Source organism: Pinus tabuliformis, chromosome 1_1 (genome assembly GCF_031772625.1).
Source record: "Pinus tabuliformis cultivar Carrire ecotype Pingquan chromosome 1_1, CPIR1, whole genome shotgun sequence".
NCBI classification, from domain to species: domain Eukaryota; kingdom Viridiplantae; phylum Streptophyta; class Pinopsida; order Pinales; family Pinaceae; genus Pinus; species Pinus tabuliformis.
In genome coordinates, this window is record NC_142297.1 from 333851252 (window position 1) to 333862793 (window position 11542).

The 11542-nt window shown below is 42.4% G+C and overlaps 1 protein-coding gene across 1 annotated transcript; it reads left to right on the forward strand.

Annotated features, from left to right (window-relative positions):
• The first annotated feature begins 3345 nt into the window (after positions 1 to 3345).
• LOC149212922 (uncharacterized) lies at positions 3346 to 8352 on the forward strand. Its single transcript, XM_089388871.1, has 2 exons — positions 3346 to 3612; positions 4948 to 8352. Exons 1-2 carry the CDS (start codon positions 3346 to 3348, stop codon positions 8350 to 8352), a joined length of 3672 nt encoding a protein of 1223 aa, XP_089244997.1.
• The last annotated feature ends 3190 nt before the right edge of the window (positions 8353 to 11542 follow it).

Genomic DNA, 11542 nt, shown 5'->3' on the forward strand with positions numbered 1-11542 from the left:
GCTCAAATTAGATAAAGTTATAGCTGGGCTTAAGGCAATGCTATGGGCCAACATTGGCCAGTCTATTACTGACCAGTGGCAGTATATAGAGACAATCCATGAGCAGCTAGAGCTCATCCCAAAAGCACAAGCTGAAATTCACAAGTCAAGGGCTGCTCTAGGCAACATGCCTGAAGTTGCCACCAGGATGATCAATGTGCTGAATAATAGAACAAGTACTCAGCTGGCAAACATGGGAATTGCCAATAGAACTGAGACCATTCAGTTGATCAAAAGGGTTCTCACATTGAGAAATTTGGTGCAGACATTGGAGAGAAGAACCCAGGACATGCAGACCGAGGTAAAAAGGTTTATGGATAAATTCCTGGTGCTGCAAAACAAAGGACTCCCTAGCTTACTGAACAACGCAGGGAGACTGCTCATTCATGAGCAGTATGCCAAAAGAGTGAATGCATTTGCCACCAGCGAAATCAATGCGAAGCCCAGCAGCTCAGAAGAAACAGGGCCAGCTACAGGACAGACTATCTACAACAAGGTAGAAAGTCTATTTTTTATAATGAATGAGATCAATCACCTGTTTGATGTGGCTCCCAATTTTTACAAGTATACAGAGGCAGAGGGGACTATGGATGCAATTCTCAAGCATCAACTCCCTACACCAGAATGGTGGACAGATGCAATACAGAAAATTTTATAGACAGTGAGCCATTCACCAAATTTTGTTTTTGAAAATATGAATTGATATGCAAAGCACAGTTTAACAAAATCAGCATGCATTAAAGATTAAGGCTGAGCCAACTCAGCAAAAATCTCGGCCAACAGAGCAAAAGTAGGAAACCACAGCTGGCAGAGCCGAGAAGATACAGCGCAGCAAAAAGTAAAGACACATTTTCCAGCATTAAAGCAAAGCGGTTCAACCGACTCAATGACCTCCAAAGGTCAAATTATCCTCTGACAGACTTAAAGAGCAGCTATGCTGCATTCAAAGCTGTAATAACTTCTTTTCTACTTTCTGTACGAAGTAATGAAGATATTTCTCTCTCAGATGACTCAATGCCTGAGATATTTTGTATAAACATTCCTATAAAGTCCCCTTCGCATGAGTTTGAAAGGGTTGTTGTTGATTTCTCCTGAAGAAGTTCTTATGCTGTAATCCTTTCAGAAGTTTAATAAAGAAAGTGATGGAATTTCTCGGATTTCTGAAGTGTTGAATGCGTTCTGGTGTCTGTTGAAAACTGCTGGATTCCTGTGTATTACACAATACAATAAGTCTCTGTAACTCTCTCTGTTATGTATCTTTGATTTGTTAAAATCCATATATGTTTCTAATTTTTGAATATTTAGCAACAAGGAAAAAGAATAACTTTCAGGATTTATTCAAGAAATACCCTGAGTTCAATCTGTGTTGTTAATGAATGTTTTCTTCAGCTGTAATCTTGATAAGTGTAATTCTTAATTGCTGCACTTTCAGAATACACCTTTCACAGTGACCTTTGTCTCAGGAATTCAAGTTTGCTCCTGTGCAACGTGTTTCACTTTCACCTCACCAGCTTAATAGAGAATTCTTAATTGCTCTCTGTTGACTGGCATGCCTCACCATTCAAGTTAAATTTGTTTGTCTGAGATACACAATTGGCCCTGCAGTTTGAACACCACCAATCCTGCATTTCAAAGCATTTCACAACTCCAGACTCCATTGCCCAATGATATACTACTCTCTAAACACTACATCTTAAGCCCTGAAAGAAATCCTTCAACCAAAACATAAACCAAAACCTGAGCATAATAGCTAGCCTAAAACACCATCATAACAGAGACAAATCATAAAGAGAGAGCCCTCTCTGATTACAGTTTGGCTAGAGACTGTGATCCAAAGATTGGTTAGTGGTTACCCCGGCCGTATTCCCTTGGGAGTCATAGGGAACAACCTGGGTGTTAACACTACTAACTAAGTATACCGCCGGTGGTGTTTGGTTTTTTTTTAATTATTGATTTTTTTTACATAGAAGAAATATATATGTTTTAGTTTTCGAGGAATTATTTATTTTCCATTATTACATTAAAAGTTTATATAATATATTAAAGTTTATTATGTTATTGATAAGGAATTGAATTTGAGTGGGAAGATTTTTTTTGTTTATTTTAATTTTCAACAATTAGGTTTGGAGCTAATACATCAAAGCTTATTATGTCACTTATTGGGAATTAAAACTGGGTGGGGAAGATCTCTTATTTATTTTTAACAATTACCCTCAAAGTCATTACATCAAAGTTTATTTTGTTACTTGCGGAGAATTGCACTTGGATTAAGAGGTTCTCAATCATTCCTCCCAAACACTCAAGATAAACTCAATTGACCTAATTTAAAGGAGGACATGAGGGTGAGCTTTGATCCACTTATATATGCGTGGGTCACGAAACCATATAGTCTTTCTAGGTAAAACCACGTGTTCAACCACTACAAAGTGTCATGTGACTTTAAAAAAACTTTCATAAAAATTAAACATTCTCAATTATGAATCCAACCTCTTTGTACAATATCATATTAATTTTATATATGTACATAATTATAATTTAAAATTAATTTAATTTAATTTACACGATAAAAATATATTGTTATTCTTTCTATTGAGGTTAAAATTCTATAAAACCATAATAAATATTTTTTATAAATAAATGTTTATTATAATAACTTCAAGCTTTAAGTTAAAAAATTTGGGAGAAGATGGCGCTGCGACTGCGACGCTGCGATGGAGCTTTGACCGATCGAACCCCGTGCCTCTGCCCTCGCCCCCAGGCTCTGCCTGGTCGGGCCTCTGCTGCACCCTTGTTCTCGTCGTTTAGCGCGGACCCCACCTTCGGGGAACCGGCCGCTTGACGGTTTGTCCCTCCTGCCGTTCTCAGCGGGCCTGCAATGGCAGGATCCGCTTCCCCTCCTCCAGCTTCAGAGAACCCAGAGGAAATCTTTGCCTCTCTTCTGTCAGAGCCATCAGATGCCAGACCTCGCCCCTCATTATCAAAGTTCATAAAAAGATGGATGAGATCCCTGAGGTGAACCTACCTCCATCCCTCCCAAGGAAATCGGCAATAGCTTTATCAGAAAGAGGTCTTGTTGGACAGTTCACTGGACTCTGGCCATCTCCAAGAACTGTCCAAAAATGGGTGGAGCGCAACTGGAGCACAATGATCCAAGGAAAGATCGCCATCAGATTCTGCGGGCGAGGATACTACACCTTCCTGTTCGAGACTAAAGAAGACAAGCACCTCATCTTCCGCAATGGACCTTACTTCATGGACACAAGAGGTCTCTATCTGAACAGATGGACCCCGGACTTCGATCCGGAAATGGACATTCCCAACGCGGTCCCTGTTTGGGTGCGCCTCCCCCATTTGCCCCTGCACTGCTGGGGGGATGAATCGGTCAAAGCGATCGGCAATGCAGTTGGAAAATATATAGACAGATCGGAACCAAGGGAGAATATGCATGCATGCGCAAGGATCTGCGTTGAAGTTGATCTTGGGAAAGGACTGCCAGAAGCCATTAAGTTAAAGGTGGATCAATGGATGCACATTCAGCAGCTGGATTACGAACAGCTGCCCTTCAAATGCAAGGTATGTCACGAGTACGGTCATTTTTCCAATAGATGTAGCAAGTTAAAAGTAAATGAAGTAGAACAAAATGAGGAAAATGCTGAAGGACCATGGGAACAAGTTAAAAGGAAAAAGTCCTCCTCTAACCTGGGCACTAGCTCCACAGCCCCTCCGGCAACAAGTCAACCTCCCCCTCCTCCCCCTCCCCCCTCAGCTTTCCCCTCCTCCTCCAACCCCTTCGAATCCCTAACAGCTGAAGTTCCGCCCTCCCCTCCTCAATCCCCACGCCCAGCCTCTCCGTGCTCCAACCCTCCTCCCTCCCCCCCTCCTACCATCGAAAGAATCCTCACTAGAAACAAAGCAAAAGAAGCCAACCAGCCATCCGATCCCCCGAGAAAAGTTGGTCGAAAAACGAATAAAGAGCTAAGGGACGAAACAGCAGCTAAGGAGATGGCAACCAGTACTCAACAACCCATGGATTCATTCCTAGGCAAGCTAAAAGGAAGTGGCGAAAAGGCCAAGGAGAAATCAGGATCCCACCCCACAACTGGTAAATAATGAACTTGGTCTCTTGGAACTGTAGGGGGATCGGCTCTTCCTTAAAGCTGAAAGCAATCAAGGACCTTATAAATCAGGAACAACCAGACATTCTCCTAATCCAGGAGACCAAAACCACCGAGCAGGACTTTCTACTTCAAACCCAAAGATTCAAAAACTACACAGGCATATCAAAAGGTTCAGATGGGGCTTCAGGAGGTATAGGAACATTATGGAACAAAAATAAGTGGGAAATCATCAACTCACAGCTATGCAACTAGTGGATCAGAACAGATCTAAAGAACAAAAGCACCCAAGAAGTTTATAATATTTATAATATATATGCACCTAACCATTACAGAGACAAAGCCAGCTGTTGGAACTCTATAGAAGCGGATCTCACCACTATCCACAGCAGCTGGATAATTCTTGGGGGAGATTTGAATCTAATTAGGTAGGTGGAAGAAAAATATGGTGGGAACTTCCATGCAGATCCATCGAGAGACAAGTTAGAAGCCATCATTCAGCTCTTCAATCTGATCGACACCCCTCTGTCAAATGGCAAATACACATGGACCAATAAGAGAACAGGATCACACAATATAAACGAGAGGCTGGACAGGTTCCTAATTCAGGAAGGTGTAGCAGGTAATTTCCAAGCAATCAGGAGTCATATAATTCACGGCACAACATCGGACCATAAGGCCGTGGTCCTCACCTTGGACAAAGGAATAAACTTAGGTCCTGACTCCTCTTCCTTTCAAATATAACAAAGCCTGGGACTCCCATGAAGATTTTCGCACCCTTGTACGAAAACAGTGGGCAAATGAAGTATTAGGCTCGCCACATTTTGTATGGGAAACAAAGCTAAAACAACTTAGGACAGCTATAAAGCAATGGGCGAGGGATAAGGCAACCTCTAAAAGGAAAAAGAAAACAGAGCTGTTAACAGAGATGGAAAGCTGGCACAAAGAAAAAGAACAGACGCAATACACAGCAGAGGACTTAGAGAAGGAAAAAAATATGTACAAAGAGCTATATCGGCAAAACCGAGTGGAGGAAGAGGAGCAAAGAATGAAATCTCGCTGCTTATGGTTGAAAGCTGGGGACAAAAACACTTCTTTCTTTCACAATAATGTCAAAATCAGAAGAGCCAGCAATCAGATAGACAAAATCGAAGTGGATGGGAGAGAGCTGAAGGAACAAGAAGACATAAAAAACGCAGCATTTAATCACTTCAAGGCACTTCTTTCGGCAGATCCCCAACAATATGACAGCGATGCATTTCTAAGTGTAATAGAGAGCAAAATAACAGAGGATCACAATAACAAGTTGGAGCAAGATCCTACAGCAGAAGAAATCAAAGAAGCCACCTTCAGCATGCAGCAAGACAAGGCTCCGGGGCCGGACGGATTTACAGTTGCATTCTACAGGCAGCATTGGGAAACTATAAAGAAGGATTTTGTGAGAATGGTAAAAAATGCATTTAGAAATCACAAGTTGGGGGACAACACAAAGTCTTCACACATAGCTTTGATTCCCAAGGAAGCAAACCCCAAATCTTTTGATAGGTTCCGGCCCATTTCGCTCTGCAATGTCTCATACAAGATCATAACAAAAATAATTGCCAACAGGTTAAAGAAATTCCTTCCTCTTCTAATTTCAGAGAATCAGGGCGGCTTTGTCCCAAAGAGGCAGATCACAGACAATGTTATTTTAATCCAGGAAGCCATCCATAGCAGCCACAACAGAGGAGAACGTGGAATGATCATCAAACTGGACATGGCCAACGCATTTGACCGAGTGGACCACTCCTTCTTAAGTGCAGTCCTAAAAAAATTCGGTTTCTCCTCCAACTTTGTTAGCATCATCAGCGGGTGTATCTCCAATCCTTGGACTGCCCCGCTGATCAATGGTCGGCCCAGCAAATCCTTCAGAAGTTCCAGGGGGCTAAGGCAAGGCTGCCCCCTCTCCCCTTTCCTTTACATTATCATGGCGGAGACTCTCAGTGTTCATCTAGAAAATCTTCGCAACAAAAAAGAAATCACAGGCATACGCATTGAAAGAGGAATAAAGGAGATAAATCATTCGTTATTCGCAGATGACACTTTATTAATTGGGGGAGCCTCCAGTTTGATGGCTAGGAGGTTCAAAAGAGTTTTGGACGCATTCCTCCAAGCTTCCGGAGGCAAACTGAACAACAAGAAATGTAAACTGTATACTTGGAATGTGCCCTATCAGACACAGCAAAGAATAGCCCAAATTCTGGACATTCCACTACAAAAAAACTGGAGCTCATTTTCTTACTTGGGTCTGCCTCTGGCAAAGGAACACATCAAAGCAGAGGTCTGGACAAACCATATTGAAAAGATGAGAGGCCTTCTCCAGAGCTGGGGCGCCTCCTGGCTAAACCTAGCGGGCAGAACCATCCTTATAAAGGCTGTCCTCTCAGGCCTCCCAATTTACCAATATGCGGTAATTATGGCTCCTGCTAGTATCCACAAACACATGGAACTCATGATGAGAAGTTTTCTCTGGCAGGGAGGTAAACAGGACACAAAGAAATTCAGCCTCGTCAACTGGGACCAAGTCACTCTTCCTTATGAAAAAGGAGGTCTCTCCATAAAAATACCAAGCCTTTCCAACCAGGCGCTGGGGCTCAAACTGATCTGGAGGATTCTCACAGGAAATGGCTCGTGGTGGGTGGAGACAATAAAAAGAAAATATCTCAGAGGTCCAAATTCCAACATCCTCAATGAACCAATAGCAGACAGGCCTTGCACTCCGATGTGGCGTCTCATCAAGAAAGTTTTGGCACACTTCAGAGAAAATGTCTCCAAACTCCCAGGCAACGGAAAGAACACCAAGATATGGTCTGATAGAATAATGAACTCCAACCCAAGAAACCTTCTTCAAGAGCTCAGGCCCCTGCAAGATTGGATGGAGGAACGAAAGATAATCACCCTGTACGATATATCTCTGTGGAACCAAAATAGATGGCTGGCTTGGAAAGATCTGCATCTCCCTCTGGACCTCAAAGAACTATGGCTCACACTGAAGCTTTCACTATCTGGATCAGCACCAACCAACAAGGAGAACGAGGACAGATACATCTGGGACACTGGTGGAGGGTCCTTCTCAGTAAAAGAAGGATATAAATCTTTACAAAATACAACTCCTGCAGCAAATTGGAACCTTCACACAGCTGCCTGGAAGTCAGAATGCCTTCCAAAGGTAAAACACTTCAATTGGACCCTCTTAAAAGGGAAAATTCTTACAGCTGAGAATCTGAGAAAGAGAGGAATTCAAGGCCCATCGATCTGCTGTTTCTGCCGAGCAGAGGAGGAGTCTATTCAGCACTCCTTCCTACTTTGCCCCTTCGCTAAAAGTTGTTGGAAACAGTTAACAAGCCCCTTGGAGATTCGAGGAACCCACGAACAGATGCACAATCTACAGAAGAACTGGAAGAAAGATTTCCCTCATTCTAGAAAAGGCAAGAATAATCTAATCAGGGTGTGGAAGTGCATTCCTGCTACCCTTTGCTGGAACCTCTGGCTAGCCAGGAACAATCACGTTTTTAACAACAAAACGCCTAAATTAGACAATGTCATAGCAAAAACAATTGCTAACATTTCTGAAGCTGTCAGCGCAAACTTCATAGCTCCCCCAGATCAGACGAGCTGGGCACAAGAAGAAAGGGATTGGTACAGTAAATTCAACATCAGCCACTCTCAGAGTCCTCCCCCCCAGAGCAAAGCACATCAGAAGCATTCCAACTGGAAACTCAGGGGAACTAAAGAAGAGATAAGTCAATGGATTTCCAATCAAAATCGCCCCCTGCTTTTCTTTGATGGCGCATCAAAGAACAATCCCGGAGAAGCAGGAGCAGGAGGCATAATTAAAGACCATAAGGGGAATTCCATCTGCAGCTATGAATGGGGACTTGGAAAGGCCTCGAATAACGCAGCCGAAGCCTACAGCTTACTTCTAGGCACCGCAATTCTATCCAGATTGGGATTAAGGAACGCCATCATTATTGGGGACTCGGCCATCATCATCTCAGCCATGAGCACAGACAAAGAATTCAGCAAAGCAGGCCTCAACAACATAAGGATGAGGATTACAGATAACATCAGAAATATGGGTGAAGTAACCTTTAGGCACGTGCTAAGAGAAAATAACGCAGAGGCGGACTCCTTAGCAAGTAAGGCAGTCAATAGGTAGCAAGGACAGGTCCGTGAGAATGAAAGAATATATGAAAGGGCGATACCATAAGAAATCAAACTGTCAGACAGCACATCAGAACAGCCCCTCTGGAATTTGTCATATCAGCAATCACTTCATCGGTCTCTCATCCCTCGATTCTCCTTTCTCCTTCACACCGCCGTCTTTCTCCTCTCCCTTCGATCCCAGAGCAATGCATACTCAATCCTCTCGTGATCTCCCCTCTGACTTTTCAGGTAAACATCATTTCCGCCCATCTGGAGAGTGCACTTCGAATCTGAAGCAGGATCCGCTCCCAGTTCCCGCAGGAAAAAATATCCCGCCCTCTCATCATGAATGGTCCCCCCCTCCCCTTTATATCCCCTCTCCCTTCCCCGATCTCCTCAGAAACTCATTGCCTTTTCAGTATCAGATAGGTAGAGTTGGGCGTCCTGAGCGTGGCAACGCAGTTCACCACAGCGAAAGCAAACAGTGCGTTCATAGAACACTGTGGTTCCTTCCCTTTGATCTCCTCTTCAGCAACAAGCAAGGCAAAAAGCAGAGCTACTTCGATCAGCAGGCCATCCACGCAGTTCTCAGGTATAATCCAAGTCATTATTCAACTCTTTGTTCGCTAACCCGCTTCTTCTCAGTCATGGCAGAGAACAGACAGCAGCCAGCGGCCCAGGAGGGAGCAGAGCCACAGGGGAATCCACTGGATAGGGTGCTAGGAAATGACACCTGCACCCTTTGCAAAGAACACTGTTTTTTGATTGCCCGGTTTGTAAAGCACCATAACGACCTCAAAGACGATTTTCATGCCGACAGTCGTTCCAAGCGAAAAAAGCTTGTAAAACAAAAGAAGGAAATCGAGGACCTTAAGGAAAAGTGCCAGCATTTGGAGGAGGCCATCAATCATATCAAGAACCTCACGGAGAGCATGCAGGCAGAGGCCTCTACAAAGGCAAGCCAAAAGGACCAGCAGAGGGATGATCAGATGGAAGACACAGTAAACCAATTCTGGTGTTAATCTTATGAATAGCAAAGTAAGTCTTATAGATGGCTTGTTCGTCAGACAGTACAGTAGATATCTATTTCAACATATTCTCCTCAAGTTAAACTCTCAGAAGTCAAGGGCTGCGTCCCGGTTTTGGACTTCATCTCTTCTTTCTCTTCTTGAATCTGATGTAACAGCTTTTGCACAGCGCAGTTTTATAATATATGAGTAGACGATCTTGTAAAAAAAAAAGTTAAAAAATTTAAAATAATGTAAAATAATAAAATTAACATATTAAAATTTAGTTTGAGAAAGAGAGAGAAAATGATGGAAGGAAATAATATTAAGATAGAATTAAATTTGATATGGTATTTTTGAGAATATATAAGAAATAATTTTTTTCCGTATTTGAGATGGTATAAAAGAGGTTTTTTTGGGTGGTTAAAAGTGAAGTATTGGTATTATTTCTTTGGGGTTATAATTTTTCGTAGTGATATGTTTGGCATAGTTAAGGTTATAAATTGTTGAAGAGATATAATACTAAGTATTTTTTGAAAAATCAATATATTTCATATATTTTAGGTTTATTTTTCTAAATAATAGGGTAAGAAGATGAGAACTTATAATTGACATTGGATCTTACATGATTGAGCACCGCTATTATGGAACCCTTGATTGGCGTTACCTCTTACGTCAGGGTTTTGTTATTCGCTTACACCGACAGACCTTCTCCCCCTGTAGTCCTGGCCAAGGAAAAAAGGGCAGAAGCCCCGGCCAAGAAGCCTCCTCCTATAGAACCTAAGCTCGTTTCCAAGCTTAAGATCTTGAGGTGGGAATCAAGGACAACCTACCAAGAGAGGAAATGGATGTTAACAAGAGCGATGGTGATAGACATCAATGTGTGAGGGAATCGTTTTGGCTTAGCAGGACTTGAAGATTTCACCGATAGGTCAGTTGTACTGAAATTCGTGGATAAGAATGGGAAAGGCAGTGAAGCTCACTTTGGCTTTAGCAGTGGAGCTTTAGATGCAGCTTCAGACGCATTTTTTTTATCTTTCAATTGTTGGTTATGGAGGGTTCATGGAGTGCTAGGGGATTTTTGGTTTCAATAATTGTAAGGATGTCAACGAAGTGTTTACTAGAAGGATTGAACGAAATTCTCAAAGGGGGTTTGGAAAAGAACACAACGTGTTTGGAAGAATCCCCCAGTCAGCATTGGAACAAACAATGAAGGGAGTTGGAGACCTAGAGAAGAAAATATTTCCAAATCTTTTCGGTTCATGTTTGGTGATTCCTTGTATTTTATGGTCTCAGCATCGAAGGTTGTGGGAGCTTTGGATGACAATATACATCAGCGGATGGGTATCCTAAAGGAAGAAGTGAGGCTTCTCTACAAAGGGAGACAACTGAAGCTGGGGAATGCTCTCAAAGATTATGGACTTACGAGGGATGCCACTATCTTTGTAGTGGCATGCTTGAGGGGAGGGGCCAGAGGTGGTGGGGCATCTCCGACAACTAAACCCTTGTCTTTCAAATATGTTCTAAAGCTAGACTCTAGCTATCAAGCACCAAAGAATCTCTTAGGTCAGGCTTTCATAGTGGAACATTCAACAGACACACCATCAATCAAGGTGAATGAGATATTAACAATGGTGAAGGTAGTAAATTATAAGTAGCGGGTGACTATATGTCGTTTCAACGGTTTTTGGCCCCCATCTTTTGTTCTATGGGACTGAGTTCATTAGAATTGGTCCCAAAATTTAGAGTTGTTGCTTTGTTCAAAAGGATATTTTGTGCTATTCTTCAAAGACCTTGAAAACCATTTGAGGGTTTTTTACCAAGGGCCATGATTTTGGGGCCGAGCAGGTCTCTTCCTCCAACTATGATTTCTGGACTTTAACCCTCTTTCCATGAAAACTATGGCTACTCTGGTATGGGTAAGGCTCTCAAACTTACCCCTCCAATGGATTCGACCAGACGTTGCGGAAAAAATCGGTAATTCACTACGCTAATACATCAAAACAAGTATTGAAAGATTGGATTATGGTTTCATCACATTCATTCAGATATGTGTTGAATTGGATCTGGCTGAAGGATTGTCAGATAGTATTATTCTCAAGTGGGTTGGAGAGAAATTTTCTCAGTTGTTGGACTATGAAAACACAACTCTTAAGTGTAGAAATTGTCACCAACCAAAGCACCTATTGAATGTTT